Source organism: Polistes fuscatus, unplaced genomic scaffold, assembly GCF_010416935.1.
Source record: "Polistes fuscatus isolate 324 unplaced genomic scaffold, CU_Pfus_HIC Scaffold10, whole genome shotgun sequence".
Taxonomy (NCBI): Eukaryota; Metazoa; Arthropoda; class Insecta; order Hymenoptera; family Vespidae; genus Polistes; species Polistes fuscatus.
The window spans coordinates 2,818,463-2,843,238 of NW_025112998.1; the positions used below are offsets into that span (position 1 = coordinate 2,818,463).

Consider the following 24,776-nt stretch of genomic DNA (forward strand, 5'->3'; position numbering starts at 1 on the left):
CGAAAGAAAGCGAATAAGAAAATAGAAACGAAAAAAAAATAAAAATAACAATAAAAATTGAGATTGACGTGTAACGATAAATACGAAAAAATATAAAAATGAAAATAAAAAAAGGAAGATAAAGAGACGAAGAAGTATCTATTAAAAGGTTCAAACCTGGATATTTTAAGTTTCCGTTGGAAGTTTTAGTATTCCAGTTTGGTTCTTTCGCATCATTAAATTATTACTCAAAGTCGACGGAAGGAGGAGGAGGGGAGGAGAGAGGAGAGAGATTTGGAAGATGAAAATTCGATAGAATGAAGTAGTGAATTAAGGTACGCCCGAGGCACAGCATACCTACTTACCCTCGTTCCCCCTCCTGACCCCCTTCTATCACCATGAAACCTACTTTTTTCTCTTCTACTCAAGCGATTTTCTGAAAAAAAGTTAGACTCTTTCCATTCTTCTTGATAAAAGTTCAACGTAAGCAGGGCGGATCGCCACGATCACGATTCCAGTGACGTTGGCAAGAACGCCTTTGGATTTTGCAAATTTGCCGGACTGCGACTTCGTGAAAGCGAACGTTCTATCGTTTCAACGGACATTTCGTATAATGGCTTTACATAGAACGAGACGGATTCAATTCATCTCTCTCTCTCTCTCTCTCTCTCTTTATCTCTCTATCTATCTATCTCTCTTTTTCTTTCTTTCTTTATTTCTTTTTATCTTTCTTTATCTTTATATCTCAGTTTTTGTTTCATCCATATCCATAATACCATCTGTTTAATTATTGTATAAACTCTTCTCTGTGTTATTTTCGCTTGATTCCGTTAATAATTTTAGTATTATATTATTTTTTCCTATCTTTCTTTTAAATCACATTTTAACAGTATCGTTTCCCGTAACCTTTATTCATTGGGATTTATTTATAGAATCTCCATACATTTTTAAAATACCAATACGTTAAAAGTTCTCTATTGTCAATTGATTCGTCCAATTCTTGAATATAGTAATGTAATCTGATTTATATATATTCAATCTCATAGTTATGATATTGAAAAAGTACAAAATAAATTTGAAAGATTTGCTATAAAATATAGTAACCAATCTATGTAGTTCAATTATCATGATTATGATGATATTTTCTGATTTATGAATATGTTTACGTTGAGCGAGAGGAGAATGATATCTGACACACTGTTTGTATGCAAAATTTTTAGAGGGTTTATTAATTGTTCAAATATCATACGCCTTTTGTCTCTCAATATTCCATCATGAAATCTTTGAAACCGTGATTTGCTATATATCGAAACTCATTATATTTTTTATGACTACTTTAACTGTATTAATAAAATGTCTTTGAATTTGAATTATTTTCATCGGGATATAGATTTATCTGATCAGTCTATATCATCTATCAAATATCTTCTAAATTATCGATAATTATCTTTATTTTTACCTGACCTCTTTTATAAATTCTATATTAATGGGTTTATCCGGTAAAATAAAATAAAAAATATAAAATAATTGGGAAACGTTAATCTAGTTTTTCAAACTTAAATGAAATATGCCGACAGTTTTGTATTCCAATATTTCAAGACATACCAATTGTTTCTAAATCGAAATAAGTATCGAACAGGGGTTGAATTATAATATTGGAAGATCACGAAACCTGAGTGGGTGGGCCGAAGTTAGAAAGGGACAAAAATTTGTTCATTTATTATTATGGAATTTTATTAAAAAATTATTTCTAATTTAAATTAGATTAAAAGTATACTGACAGAAAGAAAAATACTTTCGCGTTTATTAAATTTTTGGAATTCTCCGCTGTAAAAAGCACTAAAAAAAATTTCAATTTTCTAAAAATATCGAAAGAAAAATTTTACATTTTAAAATATTCAATACCAATATTAATATTATATAATACAATATAAATTGTTTCTCTTTTAATGTAATATAAGTTTTTTTCTTTACATATAATATAAGACATTTACTTTTCCTTGGGTCCCAAAATTATATTTTGAAAGGAGCCGAAAATTGATAGTTTCGCAACTGGTATCAAGATGAGAATAAAGTTTTGCGTTCTGGAAGAATGTAAGAAGGTCTTTTACCATATTCGAAATTTCGACGTTAATATTAAAGGGAAGTAGATAGAAGCTTCAGTTCCCGTCGACGCAAGGAAAAATAATGTTAGGAATAAAGCTAGAGATAAAAATGGAGAGAATGGAAAAATCAAAAGGCGTATAGCACGTAAATGTAAGAACATATATGCACACACGTACACGCAGATACACAAACAAAAAACATATTGACGTATGCGTTTACGTCTTACGAGAATCTTCGGTGCTTTGGAGATTTATTCTTTATTACTGTCGCACAAAGATACAGAAGAATGAGAAAGAAGGATGTAAGAAAATCAAGACGAAAAAACGTAAATAAAAAGATGGTAGATACAAGAGCGGCGAATATGGGCGAAATTTTTGTCAGCAAATACATACGAAAATCTTTGTCGAAGAAAAATCAGATTCGCTTTCGTAACGTACATCTTTCTTTGAACTAGTAAGTGGAAAAACCACAAAATCTATGCTCGTCGTTGTCGTTTAGTCGAAATAGTATATCTTTGGTTTGTGTATACACGTGTGTGTATATATATATATATAAGTGTAAGTATTTCTACATGTGTATACGTAAATTTAAGATCGAACGTAGAAGAAGAAGAAGAAGAAGAGGAAGAGGAAGAAGAAGAAGAATAGACTGTCGTGCTATGGGTCCCATGAGACCAGACTTGTGTTTCTAGACAAACAGTATGAGAAATCATGCTGCCTACCTTTTTAAACGTAAGTTCGTATCGATAATAAAACGTGATATTTTGTAGAATAAAGTATATTACAGTTTTAATTATACTCTTTTTTTTCCATACGCACATCTCGTATATATTTATTTTTAATAAATAATAATTATTAGATCAAAATCTGACAGATATATATTGATCTTATTTGACTGTTCCTTTTATAAATCCTTTTTCTAGATCATTTTTCTAATGTACCAATCGCAACGTATTGAAATAAAAATCAGCCTGTTCTCCTTCGAATTCTAAAATAACACATGGGTCACGTTTTATAGTTTCAAATCGATATTATGAAGTTCGTCGCGATGACGCGAAGAGGAGCAAAGCGTTCGGTTTTCTTTAAAAATATCTTCACTGGTCGTACAACGTTATTCGTTTATTGCTAGTAGTCGTTAACGTTAGAACTTCTTCGTCGTCTTCTACTTCTTCTTCTTCTTCTTCTTCTTCTTCTTCTTCTTCAACGTGAGAAATGTTGAATTATGTTGGAAAACTTAGCTAACGATTTAATCGAATTATGGATGATCAAGTGGGGGGTGGGGGGGAAGGGGGGAATTGCAATAAGGGTCGGAAAAGGGTGGACGATATAAAGCTAACTCTTCCGCGTGACATAAAAGAAGTGAGAAAACTGGATAGACAAGAAGAGAAAGAGAAAGAGAAAGGGAAAGGGAAGGAAGATTGAGAGAAACGAATGAGGACTTGGTGCAAACTACGAAAATCAAGGCAGAATAATCGTCGTCGTTCCTCGTCGTCGTTCCTCGTCGTCGTCGTCGTCGTCGTCAAACTTTCGCGAAAGTTCGAAAATAGATCGTGAGTCGGCTGACCAAGATCCGACGAACTGTGCCGGAAGTCGAGCACCGCGAGGAACTTCCCATCGAATTAGAGAAAAGTGTCTTCCTTGGCATACTGTCGTACGAGCCAACCACGGTACAAACTTCTCCGTTAATCTCTTGGAAATTCCCCATGGGTTTCTCGATTTATCGTAGAGCCACGATACGCAATGTCTCTCTCATCTTCGATTTATTCTACCCTCAGAGGTATTCTTTGACTCTCTCTCTCTCTCCCTCTCTTTCTCATTTCACTTTCGAAATCCTTATCTTTATCCCTTTCTTCTTATTATACGTCGCTCAGATGTTTTACAATGAGTCAGTCGCATATTTGAAAAGACATCTTGAGTCTGTAAGTAACGATTGGAGAAAATTTATCCAATTCTCGTGTTTCTTGTCGTTTAACAAATCTCAACTCTCCCGACTTTATCCAGATTGAAGATAATTGAGAAGTTAGTAGACGAAATACAAATCAAAAAAGATAAATATATATATATAAAGAAAAAACACTCGACTCTTTTTTATCTTTTAGCATTCCGTCCAAATAGCGTAGGCCAAATTTGCGAAGGTAATCTAATGAAGTCGAACTAATGCGAAAAGTATCGTGATGGTCTTTAAAAAAGAAGAAAGAGAAGAAGAAGAAGAAGAAGAAGAAGAATAAAAAGAAAACAAAAATGCGATAAGAAAGGATAGGAAAATAAAGGGAAAGAGAAAATAGTAGGATAGGAATTTGCGTTAGCAGAAAAGTTTCCCTTTCGGTGTACTCGTTTTAAAAGGATCGCCACGTATTTCCGTGTTCGTGTAAGACGTAGTCTCAAAGTTTTCGCTCGAATTCTCTTACTCTAATTTCCGTTATCCCTCCTGAAAGGATTAGGGAACGTGTTTAGCAAAATGGCGAGAGTGTGAGAGAGAGAAAGAGAGGGGGGTTTGGGAGGATTGGAAAAGGGTGAAAGTGGGTGGGCCCCAACTTATTCCTTCTCTTCTTACCGAGAAGCAATGCAAATTTTTAGTGACGTTAATCGCCTCGTTTTCTCCAGTCTTTTCCTCCTAACCTTCTTTCTTTTATCTTTTCTTTCTCTTTTTTTTTTTACACAGACGATTTCGGTTAAAAGGGATAAAAACTAAATTGAACGGTATTCTCGGCTCCTGACCTTATAACTTAACCATTACCAACACCATCTTCGGTACTAACACTGATACAAAATCATCCACGAATCGCACGACAAGTGGTGTACGTATAGTTCGAAAATGGTCGGAAACGCTTTCCCCTACCACCCCGACTCATTACTTTGAATTATTCGAATAATATTTCCCTGTCTGGAGGAGAAATCAATGCGTCTACCCTCGCGATGCATAATTCATAGCATGGTATTAGACAGATCGAAGATTAATAGGCTCGATCGGATGCTCTCTAATCGAGCACTTACCACCTACGACTTCGTTTCTCTCTCTCTCACTCTCTCTCTCTCTCTCTCTCTCTCTCTCTTTCATTTTTATTCGCTTTTCTTTTTTTTCTTTTCTTTTTTTTCTTCTTTTCTTTTTTTTTTTCTTTCTTTTCAACTCTTTTCTCGATCTTCTTACCCTCTTCTATGATACTCGTTTCCTCCTTCGGCAATGTGCTAGGTAGATTTAAAGAAATCGATAGATACCCCGTCTCGTAACGACGTCGAACGATTCCTCCGAGCTAAGAAAGATCGCTCGATTTTCTCTTTTCTTTCCAAATGTTTCCTAAGAAAAGTCTTCTTCTTCTTCTTCACCAATCTCATCCTCGTTTTTCTTTCCTTTCTCTCTTCCTTTTTATCACGGCGCAATGCTTTCTTTACGCAATGCTGAAAAGATCGATCTCAACTTTACGTTATTTTCAAGATTTTATCGACTCGTAATATTTATCCTTGTCTTTTCTTCATATATGGGATATGAATTTAATGGTAGGAAAAAAATGACAGTTAAAAATATACGATCGCGATATGAGTAATTGGTAGATAGGTGATTTAGGACAAAGTTCAACGTAATTGTCTAATGTAAATGATGCTTGGTTATCAAAACAAAAATCACGAATTTTTATTCAACGATTGCTCTTCGCTCTATTTATGTATTCTTTTCATTCTGTTTTTTTTGTTTTTTTGTTATGCTAAATGCTTAATGTAAAAGCTCGTTAGAATTCAACGATATCAATGGAAAGACTTAATCTTATCCCAGAAAATAAAACGAAGCTCGATAAGTTTTCAGTCCGAGTCCGGAAATTAAATGACGTGAACAGATGGCAGACAAGTCTCGAGAAACTTTCCGATAAAAATAAAGTATTAAATAGCGAAACTGGGCTACGAGACAAGTGAACCGTTTCGTTCTATGCTCGAGAAATATATATTTTATATTTTATTATGCGACAAACGATCTGCGAATAAAATGTCTATGAACAGACGTTTGATCCTTTGAAGCATTTTTTTCTTTTCTACCTTTCCATTAAAAGATACTTCTTAACATATTGCGTGCAAACGTATTTGCTATTGAAAAACAAATTAATAGGCTTCCTGTTCATAAGCATTAAGTATTCCTTTGCATAATGTGATTGAGAAACAGGAAACAAACTTAACGACGTAATTCAAAAACATTCGTGACACTTTAGAAATCCAATAAATGCATCCAAGTGACAAGAATTTGTATGAAAATGTCTTGCCAAATTATTTGTAATATTTTAATCATTTTTTACCAATTTGGACAATGAACACATCCCAGTAATCTTAAACTACATCTTGGTTATCTATTGAGATAAAACTTTAGCTTTCTCCAAGGTATCGATGTGACTATCTTATCCTTCGGAGATCAGTTGCAAGTTGTAAGTTGTAAGTTGTAGTTCGGTAGAAGTTAAGTTACAAGTTGCCGTTCATAGCAATGGGACTGGTTCGTTAAAGAGCAGTTGCATTTACATGCAGAGTGGCACACGGTTACCACACGTTTACCATCTCTTCTAAATGTATATTCAGTACTTAACTACTTCCAACTAATGCATCAGATTTTAAATCGATTTAATCTTATCTATAGTAATATATTTGTTGTCCATTAAGAACTTAAAACTTTTAGTAATACATCGTTTGCTATCAAAAAAAGAAAAGAAATGTAAATTTTTTAGAATATAAATCCACTGAGTCGAAGTCGAACGCGATACAATATATATATATATAATCGATAATACTATTGGAGTCGATAGCAGATATAGAGAACATAGTAGAGAGACGATAATCGATTAGGTGAATTTCTAATATTAGATCATGAGATTCTCTTTTATATCAAGATTCCAATCAGAGAAAAGAAAAATGAGAACACTTTGATGATAACGACAGATATGCAGATTACTCGGAGGTGGATAATTTTAACTCGAATAAAGTAGAAGACAGAGAGAGAAAGAGAGAAAGAGAATGGGAGAGAGAGAGAGAGAGAGAGAGAGAGAGAGAGAAGAGTGCATAATTTTCTCGTTTGTACGATATCAACGTGAAATCCGGGCAGACAGAATTGTCAGATAGTGTTAGTCGATACGCTTCGAGAATAAGTCGAGATACGAAATGGTACTAGAGGTGATAGTTATTTCTGGATTTCTGATGATTCTCTCGATAGGTTAAGGAAAAAATTATTGTCAAATTTCATTATTTACTATGTTGAATAATTAAAATGATTGATTTCATTCGTCAATCAATTTCGAACCTCATGCTATTGTTATTATTTAATTATTTCTCGATTGTGCAGCAAATAGTTTCATGAAAGTTGTCATTACGATTTTCTACCAATGTAGTCGACTAAAATAATCTAAAATAATCTAAGTTAATAATTAGAAATGTTTATTTCCTTTTTCGACTGATTATTTCATAAATAAACTATTATTTTTTGATTACGTGTTTAAATATAACGACTCGTAGATGTTAAGTACAGTTTTTTTATTTAAAAAATATAAGAATTTATATGTCTTTGTAATAATATATAAGAGACTTTGAACTTTAACGATCGAGTTGCTGAAGAATTCCCGATGAAGGGACGAAACGTTCAATAAGATCAAAATAACGTTTCTAAATTCTTACCCTGTCCAACTTCCCTGCGACACATTTATTAATTATTTTTTTCTTTGGTCTATTTAAATAATCCACTCGCGTTCGACATAACAGCCGAGTTCCATAACTAACGTGAAAGTTTCACTTTTTTGTTGCGATATATTTATTATTCAAGATCATTTCAAATCAAGCTATTAATTACGTGAAATTAATTGTTTCCCAATGGGAAAGCATTAACTCGTTATGAATTTTTCTTGATTATTTTATCCTATAATACCTATCAGGTGAATTACGATTATTTGATTACCCGAAGGAGTAAAAATGTCTTCAATACGTTTTCACTTTTCTCTTATTTCTTATCTGGATTTATTTATTTATTTATTTCACGATATAAAGGAAGAGGAAAAAGAAATAAAATAATGAAAGAAAGATAAATAACACGGAATAAAGTTTTTCAACCTTGATAGGTGCTTACAATGAAAATTCAATCGAAAAATATTGAAAAGTTCTTCAAAGATATAATTAGAATGAATTTGAAAAGGAGGGATAACTACTTTTTTTTAAAGATTAAGCGAACCGATTAATCTATTTCGAATATTTATTTCATTTATTATACGAAAAAAAGAAAGTATAATAAAAAGAAGCAGGAAGAGCCTAATTGAATATCTTTTCCTATAATAACTCAAACACGTTTCGCCAAGCAAACGAGTAGAGTCGATAAATTGAACGAAAAACTTTTAACGCGAGACGATACAAATGTACAGAGTTATCGAGAGAAAGAGAGAGAGAGAGAGAAATTCACTTCAATTCAACTTTTCATAAAGTTATTTTCAAATCTGAGATCGCGCAAGTAAACAACTCGAAAGAAATTGACGACTCGGAATCGAGACTCAATCCCATTCCCTATTCTATTTTTATTTTCTTCTTGTTTTTTCTTCTTCTTTTTACGACGATTGGAATAAACGAATAAACGATTGGATTGAGAATGGATCGAACGATTATAAAAGTTTTTGCAACGTTAAATTAAAATTAAGACAAAGGAAAACAAAATATAAGGGAAAAATAACGTTGCAGCAACGAGAAGAATAATAATAAAAAAAAAGGGACCGATAAATGGTCGAACGACGCTCAGACGACATTTCCCTCGCGTGATTCTTTTCCGGGAGGCTAGTAGCTTGACGGGTCTCGATTAAATATCGATTTAAAGGAATTTTTAATTTCCCGAAGGGCCGTAGAGCACACGAGTGGCAGGGCTCTGTCACGAGTGTTCACGGTGTCCCCAGGTGTCAGCCATGTGTCACGATCGTTCTCGAACAATGCGAGGGGTTCAAGAGTGCGGCGAGGAAGAGTGAGGGGGAGGAAGGAGGGCGGAAAGGGGGCAAGTGGGAGTGTGGTCCTCTATATCAATTTCGAACGAACTACTACGCAACATTGAATCCTGTGTCCATATGCCCACTCCATTCCACTCCAATCCGTTCCACCCCACCTCACCTCCCCCTGGCACCCTTACACCTCTTCCGCTATTCGCAGTTTTTCCCTTTGTAGAAAACCAACAACGACTTTACAAATTGCAATCGGCCGTTTTTCCTAACTAACTTTTTCCATCGAACGCGTCCCGGTCAACGAATAACGAACGGCGAATCATTATTATTTCGAGAATAGGGGAATTATATGGACCATCGAAGTTTCCGTCCATCTTTTCCTTCGTTAACCGATGCGTTATCGATGGCTACCTATCGCCCACCTCCCTCCCACATTTCCATTCTTTCTCCTCCCATTTCGAAAATAAATAAGCGAAACAAAACCACCGAGATTCTCGGCGAGTTCGGACGAAAGAGGTAAGAGAAAAATATTCTATGGAACGTTGAGGAAGTTACAATTAGACGAGGAAAAGGGATAGAAACGAAAAAGAAAAAAGAAAAGGTAAATAATGAAGGAAGAAAAGATGAGACAGTTTCGATGGTAGCAATTTTAAAGATATTTCCACTTTCTCATATATCTCCTCCCTATCTTTCTCTTACTCTTTCCATTTTTCTTACTACAAAGGATAAAGAAACGTAGAAGAAAAAAAGAAAAAAACGGAAAGAAAGAAAGAAAGAAAGTATCTTAAGATAGCTTTGAAAAAGTTATTTGGAGAAATCCAACAAGTAGGGAGACAAATAGAAAAAAAAAACAAGGAAAAGAAAAAAGAAAGAAAGAAAGAAGGAAGGAAGAAGGAGGAATAGGAAGAGGAAAGGGAGGGAGGTTTCTCGAATAGCACGCTCCCGATCATTCCTACCACACTTTTCCATCCCATTTCCAGTAGTAACTCTTGTTCCTTTGGCGTGCACCGAGGAATCCGTTGATGGTGAGAGAGAGGGTGGATAGGGAGGTAGTAGGGGGGAGGGGGTGAAAGCAACGTAGAAAGTCGAGAAAGGAAAAGGGCAAAAGCAAAGAGATGGAAGAAAGGCGCGGAGAAATAGAAAGAACGAACGAACGAACGAATGAACGAACGAACGAGTAGGTATGACTGTTGTGTGGGATGAAGAAGAGTAGCTGGAGGATGAGAAAGAACAGGGGGGGGGCAGGTGGCGAGGGGCGAGGGGGAGAAGGGAGGGAAGGGGGAGGGATGGATGGCGTATAATGGCGAGTATTACGAGCACTTAGTCACTTTTGTGCTACGGCCGCCATTGTGCCGGAACAAAAGATGGCGAATCCCCTGGAGCGATTCGACTGTCCCGCGCGAGGCGTACAGTAGTTCGTCGGTTCTCGAATAACCATGAGACTAGAGGGCAAAATTAAGCCGAACGTGTTCAGTTTTGGTCTCGTACACGCTTGCGCCACCGACACACGCCTTCTTCCGATACGCATTTTCTCTCTCTCTTTCACTTTTTTTTGCACGTTGCCGTGTCCCGACGTATCCTTTGTTATTTTTTAGAATTTCGAGTTTAACGGCACACCGTCGCCGTTCCTTCTATCAACACCCACCAACATCGCTAACAACTGCAACGAAGCAACAGCGACTGAACTTGCAGGTACCAGTAACGCGGCGACACTCTCTCTCTCTCTCTCTCTTTCTCTTTTTTTTTCTTTCGTTCTCATTGGCTTTGTCTCTACACAAGTCAGACGACTCAGACTACTTCGAGCAAGCCCTTTCTTCTCGCTTTCCCTCAAGGGCACCATGCGCTGTTGCTGCTGCTGCTGCTTTCTGCCCTTTTCTTCGAGTTTTCCACACTCTCACCGACTTTGTCCTACTCATCGCGCCTTCTTTCTGATATTACAATTCTCCTACCGATATTATTTCTTTTCCTTGAATACCGGCAGACTACTTTCTCTCGTTCTCTCTAGCACTGGATTATCGAAGCTTATCAGAGGGTTGGAAGATGTTGCTCGCTTTTGTAAACCCCCAAGCTCTTTGTGCTTTTCCTCCAACCCTGGGATGTTCATTTGTCAAGTCCTTCCTCTCTCTCTCCCTCTCTCTCTCTCTTGTACGACGCGCGTTGACTCGTCGTCGTTGGTACATAGGAGACGACGTGCTTTTCAACTACGACGAATCTCTACGAAAAATTGCGTTTCCACGATGCTCGGTTTGATAATGAAAACGTTGTCATCTTCATCTTCTTCGTCGTCGTCGTCTTCGTCGTCGTCGTCGTCTTCGTCGTCGTCTTAGAAAATGTGACTTTCCCGATGGAACGACTACGAAATAATTTTCACTTTCTTTTTGACACAACTATTTAAGTGTGTTCCGAAAGTGGAGAAGAAAAAGAAGAAGAAAATAAAATAAAAGAGCAGACGAGAAGTAAGATGGTCTGCAAGATAAGAAGTGGATACGATATTCTGCCTCGACGGTTTCTCAGCCCTTTTTCTCTTAGTTCTTTCATCTCGGAACATCAAAAGACAATGCACCAAAAATATGGAAATTTTGTCGAAGAATTTCGCGAAATCGACGTTACGCGGTTTTCTTTGTATTCGCGAGCGATGTACCAACGGTAACTTCGGCACACTCGAACTGCAACTGCGAATAAGGATAAAGGGAAGGGATAAGGGATGAAAAGTTATTTCAGTCACGACTCTGGCTGCTCGTCTTTTCGACGTTTCTTCTTCTTCTTTTTCGTTTTAGTTTTTTACGATTTCCTCTTTTTCTTTTTCTCTCTCTCTTTTCTCTCCAAAAAAAAAGAAAAAGAAGGAAAAACGTGATAAAAAAGAAACGATACTTCCCAGTCTCTTTCGATCGTAAAAGAAATACGATCTTCTTAAAATCATAAGCAAATTATTATTGTTATTATTATTATTATCGCATTTCGTAAAGGAAGATTATTCGACAATACGTTTAACTAACGTTAAGAGCATTACGCATGTCAGAGTAATTTTCCTCGAATTCGTAAGGGCCGTCCAGTTAGACTGGGCTACATAACACGTTCGATTAGCAAAGTGTGCAGGTCAAATGATCGATCGTACTGCCGATCAAGATCAGTTGTCTGCATCTACTCTACTTCGATTCCTCCATCAAAGTCGACTGATTAAGCCCTTCAGAGCCTACTAGGCGTTTCATTTGCATCGAGATACACAGGTATCATCCCTTTGTACGCCTTTGAATACTCAACGCGAAGTGAAATCTGTCCGACCAAGACCTTCCGTAACTACTGTGAAACGTACACGGTTCGTCTCTCCTCTTCTCTCCCACCCTTCTCTTCTCTTCGTTTCTCTTCTGTTCACTTCACTTCACTTCACTTCATTTCTCTTCTCTTCTCTTCTCTTCTCTTCTCTTCTCTTCTCTTCTCTTCTCTTCTCTTCTCTTAACGGGTTAGAACTTATGACGCATGAAAGATCACAATTCCGATCATTAACATCAACAACTCGACCTTTACTAGTGAATTTCAATTCAACCGATTTCATTCCAATTACTGCCATTCTACCTTCCATCAATTTATCTTTCTACCGATCTTTTTATTTTTCTTCCACTTCTATTCTTTTCTTTTCTTTTCGATTGAATTCTTATGGATGTTAGAGTAAACAACAACAACAACAACAACAATAACAAATATTTGATATCAATGAGAAAAGAAATCGAATTGAAAGGAATCTACGAAATAAGATTATCCATTGGTTTTTGTTCACATTTTTCTCAAATGGATCGTAGAACAATGTGTGGGTGGGGGTTGGGGGTGGAGGAAACATCATTGAGGTAGAAGTGCCACTTGATTCACCTCGAGGAAGCACGCTATATTGAACGAGTATAGGACGTTTGCTTCAGAAATATATATATATATATAAATAGATTTAGAGAGAGAGAGAGAGAGAGAGAGAGAGAGAGAGAGGAGACAGGAGTCCACCAGTGGCGTTTTATGGTTCTGGAAACAAACCTTACGACATTACGACTACCATACGTGTTCTGCGTCGATTTTCTCTCTCTCTCTCTCTCTCTCTCTCTCTATTTCTCTCTCAGCTACTGTTTCTCTGTCTCTCTCGTTCGCATGGTCTTTCAAGCCTGGCCGAACAAAAGTACGATAATACCGTTTATTCGGGCGTGAGAAGTCGAATTGGTCTGTAGAAGTAGAGGAGGTCGAGATCAGCCAGCCAATTGGCGCAGTCTACGTAGTAACATGGTTCGCTCGAACAGATGTTGGAAATTGCGGCTTCTAACAATCGGCTTTGCTTACCTGCCAGAGACCGCATTCTGTAACCAACCACACACATACGCGTGCGAATGCACATTGTGCGTATTGACCAAGGTTATTTCACATACGCGAATAAATTTATTCTTACGTAGAACCTATACGAAGAAAAATGTTTTCAATGCGATAATGATCGACTCTTGAATATCCAGTCAAAAACTGCAAAGAAAGAGAAAATCCATTTTCAAGATAGTAGGAAAAATGAGGAGAGATGTTTTTCCCTTTCCCGTATCACAGGCTTTGCAATTTTTCGACGATACTCGTTTATTGTATTTCTTTTCAATCGAAAAATCAAATTCTATTCTATCGATTCTATAAATTCTTTCATATAAAATAAATTCTTAGCTTTTTATTTTAACTTCGTTACGAGTTTTCTTTTACTTTTTTAATCCTTCTTGTTCAATTTTTTATGGGGGTGGGGAGGAGGAGGAGGAGGAGGAAGAGGAGGCTGGTGCAGTATCGATGCATACTTTTTCTTGTTTTTTTATTATTTCTCTCTTTCCCTCATCATTGATTTCCAACCCTTCTTTCTTTCTCTCTCTCTCTCTCTCTCTCTCTCTGTATCTCATTCGTGGCTATTCTTCTTCATTATTTTCTCCTTTTTTTAAGCTGCATATCGGAAACAAAGAGAAACGCAAATACAACGTGAAATAGCGGGAAAAACGAATACGTACCTGGAATGAGAAAGAAATGCGTCGAATGTGGTAGGTAAATAAGAGGCTCTACGTTTCATTGTCGTCAGAAGACACAAGAGTTAGCTGCCAGTTTGTCTTTCCTTCTTTCTCTTTCCCTTTTCATTTTCTTCTTTTTTCCCTTCTTTCTACCCTTTTCCTCGACCGTTAATTGCGGAATAAAAGCGCGCGACCGCGTGCTCTCTGCCCCTGAAATAGGGTCGACGTGGTGGTAAGAGAAAGAAGAATTAATAAAAAAAGAACGAGGACCAAAAAGAAAAGAAAAGGGAGACAAAAAAACAACTACAAAAGTAAAAAGAAAATAATAAGAACGAGAGGAGAAGACCATGAGAGAGAACAAGAATGGGGGAGGGTGGAATAATACGATTTACTTAAGTTCATCAAAAAAGAACTTCCTTTCAACTCGCCTGCTTATTCGCTCGCTCGCTCGCTCGCTTACGTTCGTTCTTGTTCGTTCGTTCTTGTTCGTTCGTTCTTGTTCGTTCGTCGACTTACGACGCGCGAATAGAATTTTTTTTTCTTTTTGTTTCTTTTTCCAACAACTACCTACTTTGCCGCTACATTAAGTTTAACTTTGTGTACTCGAATTCGCTTTCATTCAACGTGCCCTTAAACTTCTAGTTTATTTATAATATAATTACATATATATATATATATATATATATATATATATGTGTGAGTGTGTATATATTATATAAGTAAATCTTCGCTCAACTTTATCGATGCTGAAGTATTATGCTTTGGCAAATTTTACTTTTTTTTTTATTTTATTTATAATTAGTATAAAATGAAATAATAATTTTTTATTCATTTTCAATTTGTTTTATTGCTATCTATATTTTGTTTTGTCTTAATTGTTTGACCAATTTTATTAATGATTTTAATTAATTAAAAGAAATTGTAAAATATATAACTCTGTTAATTATTTATTTTATTATATCAGATTATTAATTCATAAAAATCGTTGCAAACGTTAAAGGAATCACCCTGTACATTATTTTTGTATTTTATAACTCAGACTTCCTCGGCGATGAATTTGGTTCATCGATTCGATAACAATTCAGCATGAAAAAAATCATTTGCATTTAGTTTGAAAATATATTCGGTATAGCTCTCGAGTTTTTACTCCGATCGGAAAGCTCGTAAAGAATGGAATAGCGATAAGAATGAAATAAGAATGGAAGAGAATGATAAGAGGAACGGGGGAAGGGGAAGACTTGTGTTACAAGACCTGTGCCCAATTTTCGCAGAAAAATCAATCTCGATAACTCAGCTTTCGTGTTTCGCTCGTAACTTTGGTATGTACATCCTCCTATTGAAGAAAAAGAGGGTTGTTTCAATGAAATATAAAGAAAAAAAAAAGAAAGAGAAAGAGAGAGAGAGAGAGAAAGGTAAATGGATTTGATAGTAGTCGGTTCATCAATGCGAACAAAATTTATTTCAACTCGTGAGTACGAGTCTATGACACAATTTGAATAATCACGATCCCTCTTGACTTGGAAAAAAAGTTGCAATCTTTTTGTCGCATCGCCAAATATTCACTTCCACTCGAACCCTTTTATTTTAAAGAACCAACAAAATCGAACGATTAGACGAACGTTAAATGAAGAAACAATTATTAATACTAATATCATAGTTGCTTTATAAAAATATATGACACTCTTAGGTCAACTGGTTTTACCGTATTTGATTAAAAAAAAAAAGAAAAAGAAAAAGAAATAAAAAAGAAATAAAAAAAAGATATTAAAACAACGGTATTTGTAATCCTATTTTTGGATGAAACTGTTCATCCAAGCAACGTTTTGATTTCGTTGCCCTCTTCTAATATTATTATTTTGTTTTTACGATGTTGGCGCTCCAAAGCCATTCTTCCCCTAGGTTGATGCCTCTTGTGTTTTAACCTAGAGCCCGTTCCTGACTAATACTAAGGAAGCTATCAAACAAGCAAGAGGGAGTACGAGAACGAGGAGGAGGAAGAAGAGAAAGAGGAGAAGGGGAAATCGACCGACCAATCAATTAGCGTTAATCCTCTTTAATCCGTGTATTCCCTTTTCCCTCTCCAATCTGCATTCCTTTGTTTTTCGTTTGAGCCACCGTAAACGGAACCCCACAAAAACCAACGACCACAAGAAACGACGACGAAGTATAGAAAATGAGCGAAAGGGATAAAAATAAGCGTTCCTGATGTAGATTTAAATGGCAAGATTTTCGTTTCTTTCTATTCGTAACTGACGACAATCCTTTCTTCCATCGAAATGACGACGGTGATAATAGCACGGCGATGCCAACATCGAAACTCTGTTCTTACCTATTCCCATCCTACTCGCACATACCAGAAAGAAAACTATTACGCTGATGAGAGAACATGAGATGTCCGTTTTTATTTCCCCCCCCCCCTTGGAAATATTTTTCACGTGACAAAGGCTGTATATCTATAAAATCGTTGTTAATATTATTTTTTCGATTATTGAAACACGATCTATGTTTACGTATATATTATTTTAAAAATCAATAAAACGAGAACGTTGTAATATTATATGGAATTGTGATATCGCAGGAATCGTATCAAACGCATTAAAAAATGTTTTTTGTAATAAATCCGTGTTTGATATTTAACGCGTTCCTTGTCAAATTGTATTCGACTAACTGTCATTATCGCGTCATCTGTATCTAAAGTAATATACACGGATTAAAAAGTGTTTCCGAATATTATCGTAAACCATATCAAAATAATTTCAACTATTATTTGTTTACCCTTTTGATCTTTTCACGAGAGAAAATATAATTTAACGTAAAAATGAGTATGACATTTCTTATGCAAGTGACCGAGATGATCATGTTAAAAATCATACTCGAATTATACTCAAAGATCAACCGTATTCATTACAATTATATCAATATCAAATACAATTCGTTTCAATCGGAAAAAACAAAAGCCTATTGAAATGATCGAGCCGTTCGATATTCGTTAATCTGATATCATCTTTATCCTGTAAAATCGGCTAGGTCCATTTAGCTCTCTCTCTCTCTCTTTCTCTCTCTGTTTCTCGTAGTGTCTCTACCTGAAGGTTTTTCTCCTCGACTTTCAAATATGTCATGTTCGAGCTTTCGTAACGTCATCGGAGTAGAGAGAGAGTAGCTTTCCGAGTTGTTTAAAATGGTTCTGATACAATGTCCAATACCTGCTTAACGGGGTAGGAAACAGCAAGGATTCTTCCATCGAGTAGTGCATTACCTAACGAGTATCGCACAGATACAGAGAGTAACGTCCAATCGAATACCTTTCTCCATTGCCGTTTGCCAACCAACCATCCAACCAACCATCCAACTAGCCATCCACCCAGCCAGCTCGAAACCCACGGTACGATCGATCATTATTTATATCGGACAACGTGCGCGAGCTACATGCCGCTACCTACTACACGCTAAAAGCACATGAAAAACAAAAGAAAAAGCGAGCATATCGTGCTTGCTGCACCGCGAAGAGAGAGAGAAAGGGGGAGAGAGGGAGAGAGAGAGAGAAAAGCTCGATTTTACTATGAATATCTTTGAGATACAAAACCTACGACGAATTCGGAGAGATCGAAAGGAGAGCAAAAAAAGAAAAAAAAAAGAAGGAAAATGAGATAGTCGACGACACTTATAAAAAATGAATGAACAGGAAACAGGAAGAGGGGAGGTCGTTTAGATAGAAAATAATGTGCACGGTGTTTACGGATGGAGGATGCGCTTATTATTTTTCATATTTTTTAAAATAATAGTAATAATATTAAATATGAAATGAGAGAAAGATATAATGAATATAGATTATAATATTTAAATAGGAAAGAGAATGAGAGAGAGAGAGAGTGAGCGAGTGAGCGAGTGAGAGTAAGAGAAAAAAAATTAATCCCATTTTCACAACGTGATCACGAATCAACCGGAAGTGTTTCATTGTACGTCATTCAAGCCACCCAACGAAATTTCTATCGCGTGTGAACAACACCGGCGTGGCCGGCCTCGATGAGTCGCCGAAATTACACGAACGAACAAAGCTCGTAAATATATCTGTTCTGTGAATCGTGAAAAACTCAGCTACCCTACCTACTATTACGCGACGCTATGAAAATCCAAGTTCCCTTTTTTACGCTTATTTTTTTTAACCTCCCCTGTTACTCCATCGTGCTTGTTTTTCTCCCTTTTCGTGGTCATTTCTCTGACCAGGATCACTGTACAAAAACACACGCGAAACAGTATCTTCCAACGAGGAAGAAAGAATGCGAGGAATGGAAATAAAGAGAGGAAGCTGGAAAAATAAAGAAAGATGAAGAGAGAGAGAGAGAGAGAAAGAGATAGAGAATGATAGAGAATGATAGAGAATGAGAGAGAGTGAGAGAGAGAGAGAGGGAATATTTTAACGTTCCCTCAACCGAGTCCACAGTAACACTCCATCGAGCCATCGGCGCGAGTACGAGCAAAACGGACGACCTGCTGCTCGTAAATCAGTGGAATTTCGTGGCCACCCCACGGACAATTTTATGATTTAACTCGGTGGACGAGGGAAGGCTGCGGTTGTTCCGTTGAGCTCGAATACTCGCACGCATGATGCACTCTCTCTCTCTCTCTTTCCCTCTCTCTCTTTTTCTTTCTTTCTTTCTCTCTAGCTGGGTTGTGTTATATACGAATGAGAATTCCTTTTTTACCAGATGAATCCTTTAGTCTCGTTCATTTGACTCTATGAAAAAAAAAAAAAAAAAAACGTACAATCTAGTATCATTTAATCCTTTATTTGCGCGCGCGCTTTTCTTATATTTTATTTGATTATTTTTCTTCTTGATTATTTTCTTTTTCATTATTTCCATTTTCTTCTACATATCTTGATAACAATAACGATGAAATTGTTCACGAGTATTCGTGTTAAGTATTTAACACCAAACTGATCTCATTCTCTTCCACGATTAACGCCTAGTCTCGATCAGAAGCGTATGCGCTGGAGAGATTAATGGATTGGACAATTTGTTAGCTTTCCCTCGTTCCAACTAACGTCGTTCCACCAACCCAGAAAGAGAGAGAGAGAGAGAGAGAAAGACAAATGCACAAACCAATTGCCACGATTATTCTCTATTCCGGTCCTTGCGTTCTTCCAACGGTAACACATGGGTTCCTAGTATTTAAAAATAAATCTACGATTTTTGAAATATTCCTTTGCGTACTTTGCATCCTCGTTTACCAACTAAAGAATCTAAACTCCCGACTAATAACGGTCCCCACCAACGTTGCCTTCACTAAAGAAAATAAAAAACAAAGAAATACGAAACATCGTAAAGCATTACGAAAGGACGAGGAGGCATAAAAGGGTAGATTTGAAATCAAGTTGCGTGACCAGCTGGTCTCAGCCGAACAAAAGGTTTCTTGCATTTCTAAATCGAATTAAACTCTCAACCGGCACGCCATTCTTCATTTCCTCGTACCGTGAATATGAAAGAAGAATATATTTATGACGTTAGATCGTACTCGTTTTACGATCACGATGATGCTGGATTATCAGCAATTCTTTAAAGAAATGTTTTCGGAATCTATATTTTTTCCTCTTTTTCTTTTTTTTTTCATTAAATAAGAATATGCAACAGATATTTTCTCCAATAATCTTACGTCTTCTACGCGTACGTAGAAATTAAATAATTATCATGATAAAAATTTAATAAGATAATCCTAAACCCTTTCATCTTTTTCGTACATTATCGTATACGCGCGTTGGTATGAATTATAAAAGAAGAAGATTCGATTTCGATTTCGATCACCTTGACAGAAGATTAAAAGTACATCACGAAAGGACATCTCTTCTCATAGGAAAACGAAGAGGCGGAGGAGGAGGAGGAGGAGGAGGAGTAGAGTCAAGTTTGCGTGACTGGACGTATTCAAGGGTAGAAAAAGGTTTCTTACATTCGTAAATCGAATTAAGATATCAACCGGCACGTCAGCCTCGATTGAGGAGATTGAATGATATAAAAGAGCCCAGCAAATTTGGTGCAGACCAAGTGAGTTGCGGAACGTGCTGTCAACCGCGTCTCACTTCAATTCCGATCAGAAAAAGGACCGTAGACATTTTAGTAGAAGTTCACATAACCTGACTTGGCGTAAGCTAAATTAATTAGTTAATTAATTAATTAATTAATTGATCGTTATAAAATATTGTTACAAATTATAAACAAAATAAAACATAAGATCAGAACTTTGAATTTACAATTAAAAAAAGAAAATTATGTTTAAATTTAAATATTGGTTTCTTCGTTATCAACGACAGTTATCTATCCAAGGTCCGAAGGATTGAAAACCTTTTGGACGTGGATAGGATCCGTCTAGTCGACGATTAAAACTCTTCGTTCAGACACCTCGTATCTCTTGAAAGATCCATTTTAACGATTCGTCAGTCTACCAACCAACGACACAGACTTCAAGGATGCTGCTACAGAACTATACCTTCGAGAATGGCCCTCAGGCTTTTGTCAGCGGAATGGGGTAGGTAAAACGTAACTTCTCCATCCTCTTTTTCGTTTTGTTGTCCTTTTTTTTTCTCTTTCATAATCATTCGACATTGTTCTGAGGATGAAAGGAGAGAAATAATCCGGCGAAGTAGACACAGGAAGCTTACGTGCGTACTCGAATCCCTTTTTTCTCTCTTCTTATCTTCCTCCTCTGTTTCTTTCTTTATCCCATCATCGTGCAACTATAATCGCGAATATAATATAATTTTACAAAAAAGTAGAAAACAAAATATTCAATGTAAAATAATAAAAATATGTGACGAACAAATTCAATCGAACGATGATCGAATATTTGTCGAAATATTAATCAGTCAGAAGGTTACTACGTTCTCATCATCCTTCCCTTTTCAACTATTCCTTTACGAAGCTAATAATACTCGGTAAGTCGATAAGAGAGGGTCGAAAATGTCTAGAAGAAAAAGGTATTATAATTCTTGTCTATCTAACTTTAATAAGGACTCGGTACTTGTCGAAACTTTCTTTCGAGATAAAACGTTTTAACGTCCCAATTTCTATGACTTTTGTCTTCTCTTATTATCATTAGAGACGTTCAACAAATGCAAGAAAGGTATTTGGGTTGGAACGTACCACCGGAACACATGGGACTCGTGCACGTTCACTGGAGGGCATATCTTGCACCTGGAAAGTATTGGCACATTGGTATCTCGCTTATTTATTTTATGCTGTTTGTCATGTCCGTCGTTGGAAATGGATGCGTCGTATGGATATTTACCACGTACGTACATATGTCCAAAGTTAACGAGAAATTATTATCATTGTTATTAACTATTATCTACTCACACGTGCCGTTTTCATTTTATTTTATATTACATTTGTCGAATATAAGTTTAACTTATAACGCCATCTTTAGGCTGTTTACGGTAGCATCGTGTTTAGAATTTACCTGGTATCGTATACTGATAAAATTGAAATGCTTGTTACAGATCAAAAAATTTGAGGACACCCTCGAATATGTTCATCGTTAACCTTGCCATCTTCGATCTGGTGATGGCAGCTGAAATACCACACTTCTTAGTAAACAGCTTCCTACAACGCATTTGGGGCTGGGAATTGGGTTGCAGCATATTTGCAGTCTTAGGAAGTGTTTCCGGTATTGGACAAGCGATAACTAATTCTGCTATTGCCTATGATCGTTACAGGTATCTCTAACGTTTTCTTTCTATCCAACATCAGATAAAATATCCGTAAATAATATGAACTATTTGATACAAAACATTAAATATAAATTTAATTTTTCTTATAATAATAATAATAATTATTATTATTATTATTTATTTATTATCTTTTAGAACAATATCGTGTCCGATAGATGGTAGACTTAACGGATCGCAAGCTGGATTAATCATTGCGTTTACTTGGTTCTGGGTTTTACCATTTTCAATTTTACCGCTTTTTGAGATATGGGGCAGATACGTGCCAGGTATAACGATGATTTTATTCTCTGACGATTTTATTTTCATCACAGATTATTTATCTAAGTTTGATATTTCAGAGGGATACCTAACCACCTGCAGCTTTGATTTTCTATCAGATAACTCGGACACGAGAGTCTTCGTGGGATCTATCTTCATCTGGTCTTACGTGATACCATTAAGCCTTATCGTATACTTTTATTCTCAATTAATTAGATCAATTAGACAGCACGAAAAAATGCTTCGCGATCAGGCTAAAAAAATGAACGTCAAATCTTTAGTATCAAATCAGGATAAGGAAAGATGCGTTGAACTCAGAATCGCTAAAGTAGCTTTCACAATTTTCTTCCTCTTCCTTTGCGCGTGGACACCTTATGCAATTGTTGCAATGATCGGTGCTTTTGGAAATAGGTATGAAAACATACGGAATGTATAATTATTTCAATACACTCGTCCATTTGATACATTCTTCAATTTAATTATAAATTTATTTGTTCTTAGCGAATTGTTGACACCTCATGTTGGCATGTTACCAGCAATGTTCGCTAAATGTGTTTCCTGCATAGATCCATGGATTTATGCTATCAATCATCCGAGGTAATTTTTATTTTTATATTTGTACAAATCATTATTTATATAACTCATTTCTATGATTAAATTGAATATTTTGTTCATAAAGGTATCGTCAAGAATTAGAAAAGCGATGCAAGTGGATGGGAATACGCGAACCGGAACCAGTTTCAGATAATGTTTCAGCGCAGACCGAAAAAGTTAAGACGGATGAAGCATAATTCTAAATATATTTCATGTTCCTTAATGAAAATTTGAAATCATTTGGGCAATAACAGTTGATCGAATCGTATTGAAAACCCACCACCAATACGATATCGATTTTTTTTTTCCTTGTGATTTCTTTTACTTGTCAATACATTCTATATACAAATTGTTATATTAATATTCTATATACATATTATATTATATTAATATGCTGTATAAAAATTATTATTATTATTATTATTATTATTATTATTATTATTATTATTATTATTATTATTAAATAGTAGTACGTGGTACACGCACGCTAAATTGTGGTTTCTTATATAAATTTGAATAAAGCAAGCATCGAATGAGATAATGTTTCGTTTCTTATGAACTTATGAGCTTAAATTAAAAAAGTTGTATTAAAATTTTAAATGTTGTTTTCTTCCTTATCGAGAACGAGTAAAATACGAAGCAGGTCTTACCCTCTGTTAAATCAATATCTCGAACTTTATCAACTACCGGCAAGAGCTAAGGGTTGTTAGAATTTCAAAATTCTATGAAAGATGTCAGTCGTTCGTGATGTTTTTCGATATTTTCGAAAAACAACAATAAAATAAAAAAAGAAAAGAAATATTTTACATCATTCAACGTTATCGATTATTTATTCAATTAAATAATAATCTAAAAGAATAATCTACGGTCGTTAAATCGAACGATTAAAACTGAAAAATAATATCGAAAGATATAAATGTGTCGGCAAGTGAAATAAATGAACAACGATTAATAAAGAAGAAAAATCAAAAGTCCAATATAAGTACGAGGAATAATGAAAATAAATTATCGATTAAAAATAATCCATTTTGTAAAAGGATTGTTGCATCTGAAAAGCAACCAATTATATCGATGGTATTTTATTTGTAATACAAAATACGAGTACACGTACACGTACATCGAAAGTAATATCGATTGCTCAGGTTCTCCAATGCGTGGCACAACAAGCAGCATTCTGTTTGTTGAAAGAACTCCTCGATATTTTATGCAATTCATGAGATCAAGATTGAAAGACATTAATCTAATACCCGTTCGATTATCTTTCGAAAGAAAAGTTCTTTCTACGATACGGTAAAACGAAAACGAGTTTAATTGTAAGCGAAGAAGAAGAAGAAGAAGAAGAAGAAGAAAAAAATATCAGCTCCTATGAATGGGTGGGTTTAAAAAGTTTTCGAATCTTTTTCTTCTTCAAAAATTTCAAAAACAAAGTTACTTCGATCGAACCAAAAAAAGAAAAAGGAAAAGAAAAGAAAAAAAAATGAAACCAAATTGTTTTCGTGCCAGAGTAAAAAAAAAAAAAAAAAGAAAAAAACTTTCGACGAACTTCAAATGAATTTAATCGTGGAAAATAACAATTTGAAAATAAATTTCATTAGAATCGAATATCTATTAACGCATTTAATTATAATAAATCAGATTGATGTATCTATAAATCCATGTAAATGGAAAACGCTCGACATTATCCGGATATATGAACGAATATCCCTAAAATAAATAAATTAACTAATCTTGAACGTAATCGTTCTATTAAATAAAGGCCACTCGAAATAATTCAATAACATGGCGCGTTCGAAATACGAATCGACCATAACGTTAATTAAGCTCTTACAAGTAATAAATTAACGATATGAAGATCGATTACGCAATTCGCAATAGTAGTCACTGTCCATATCATTCGTACGTTTCGTTCATTCGTTTGTGCATATGTATGAATTCAATTTCAATACCCGATAAATTTCAACACCGAGTTCTCAACGATTTGCACAGCTAAATCGTATCACTCATTTGAAAATGCTACGTACTGACTACTAGGAATGAAAGGTTACTCTTGATTACATCACCTTCCACCATACCTTCCCCTGCCCAAGCATACCTAAAAGCCTAGGTTACATTTGCGTTTATACTAATCTCTCGTTTCGTATCATTCTTCAGGATTGCTCTGGAGACGACGAGTCGACGGAGCGAAAGT

The 24,776-nt window shown here is 35.6% G+C and overlaps 1 protein-coding gene and 1 long non-coding RNA gene across 3 annotated transcripts; one reads left to right on the forward strand and one right to left on the reverse strand.

Annotated features, from left to right (window-relative positions):
* Positions 1 to 10,399: 10,399 nt before the first annotated feature.
* LOC122525999 (opsin, blue-sensitive) lies at positions 10,400 to 23,126 on the forward strand. Of its 2 annotated transcripts, none has more exons than XM_043649065.1 (9): positions 10,400 to 10,705; positions 19,867 to 20,153; positions 20,321 to 20,535; positions 21,106 to 21,297; positions 21,506 to 21,721; positions 21,872 to 22,002; positions 22,075 to 22,405; positions 22,496 to 22,591; positions 22,674 to 23,126. In XM_043649065.1, exons 3-9 carry the CDS (start codon positions 20,477 to 20,479, stop codon positions 22,783 to 22,785), a joined length of 1,137 nt encoding a protein of 378 aa, XP_043505000.1. In that variant the 5' UTR covers positions 10,400 to 10,705; positions 19,867 to 20,153; positions 20,321 to 20,476; the 3' UTR covers positions 22,786 to 23,126. The 2 variants fall into 2 exon arrangements, with proteins under 2 accessions (XP_043505000.1, XP_043505001.1); XM_043649066.1 differs by having other exon boundaries at positions 20,334 to 20,535.
* LOC122526002 lies at positions 13,916 to 19,405 on the reverse strand. The gene is made up of 3 exons (XR_006305925.1): positions 19,119 to 19,405; positions 14,020 to 14,226; positions 13,916 to 13,954 (listed from the first exon to the last, which is right to left on the reverse strand). It is a non-coding gene; the product is annotated as an uncharacterized LOC122526002 (long non-coding RNA).
* Positions 23,127 to 24,776: the final 1,650 nt, after the last annotated feature.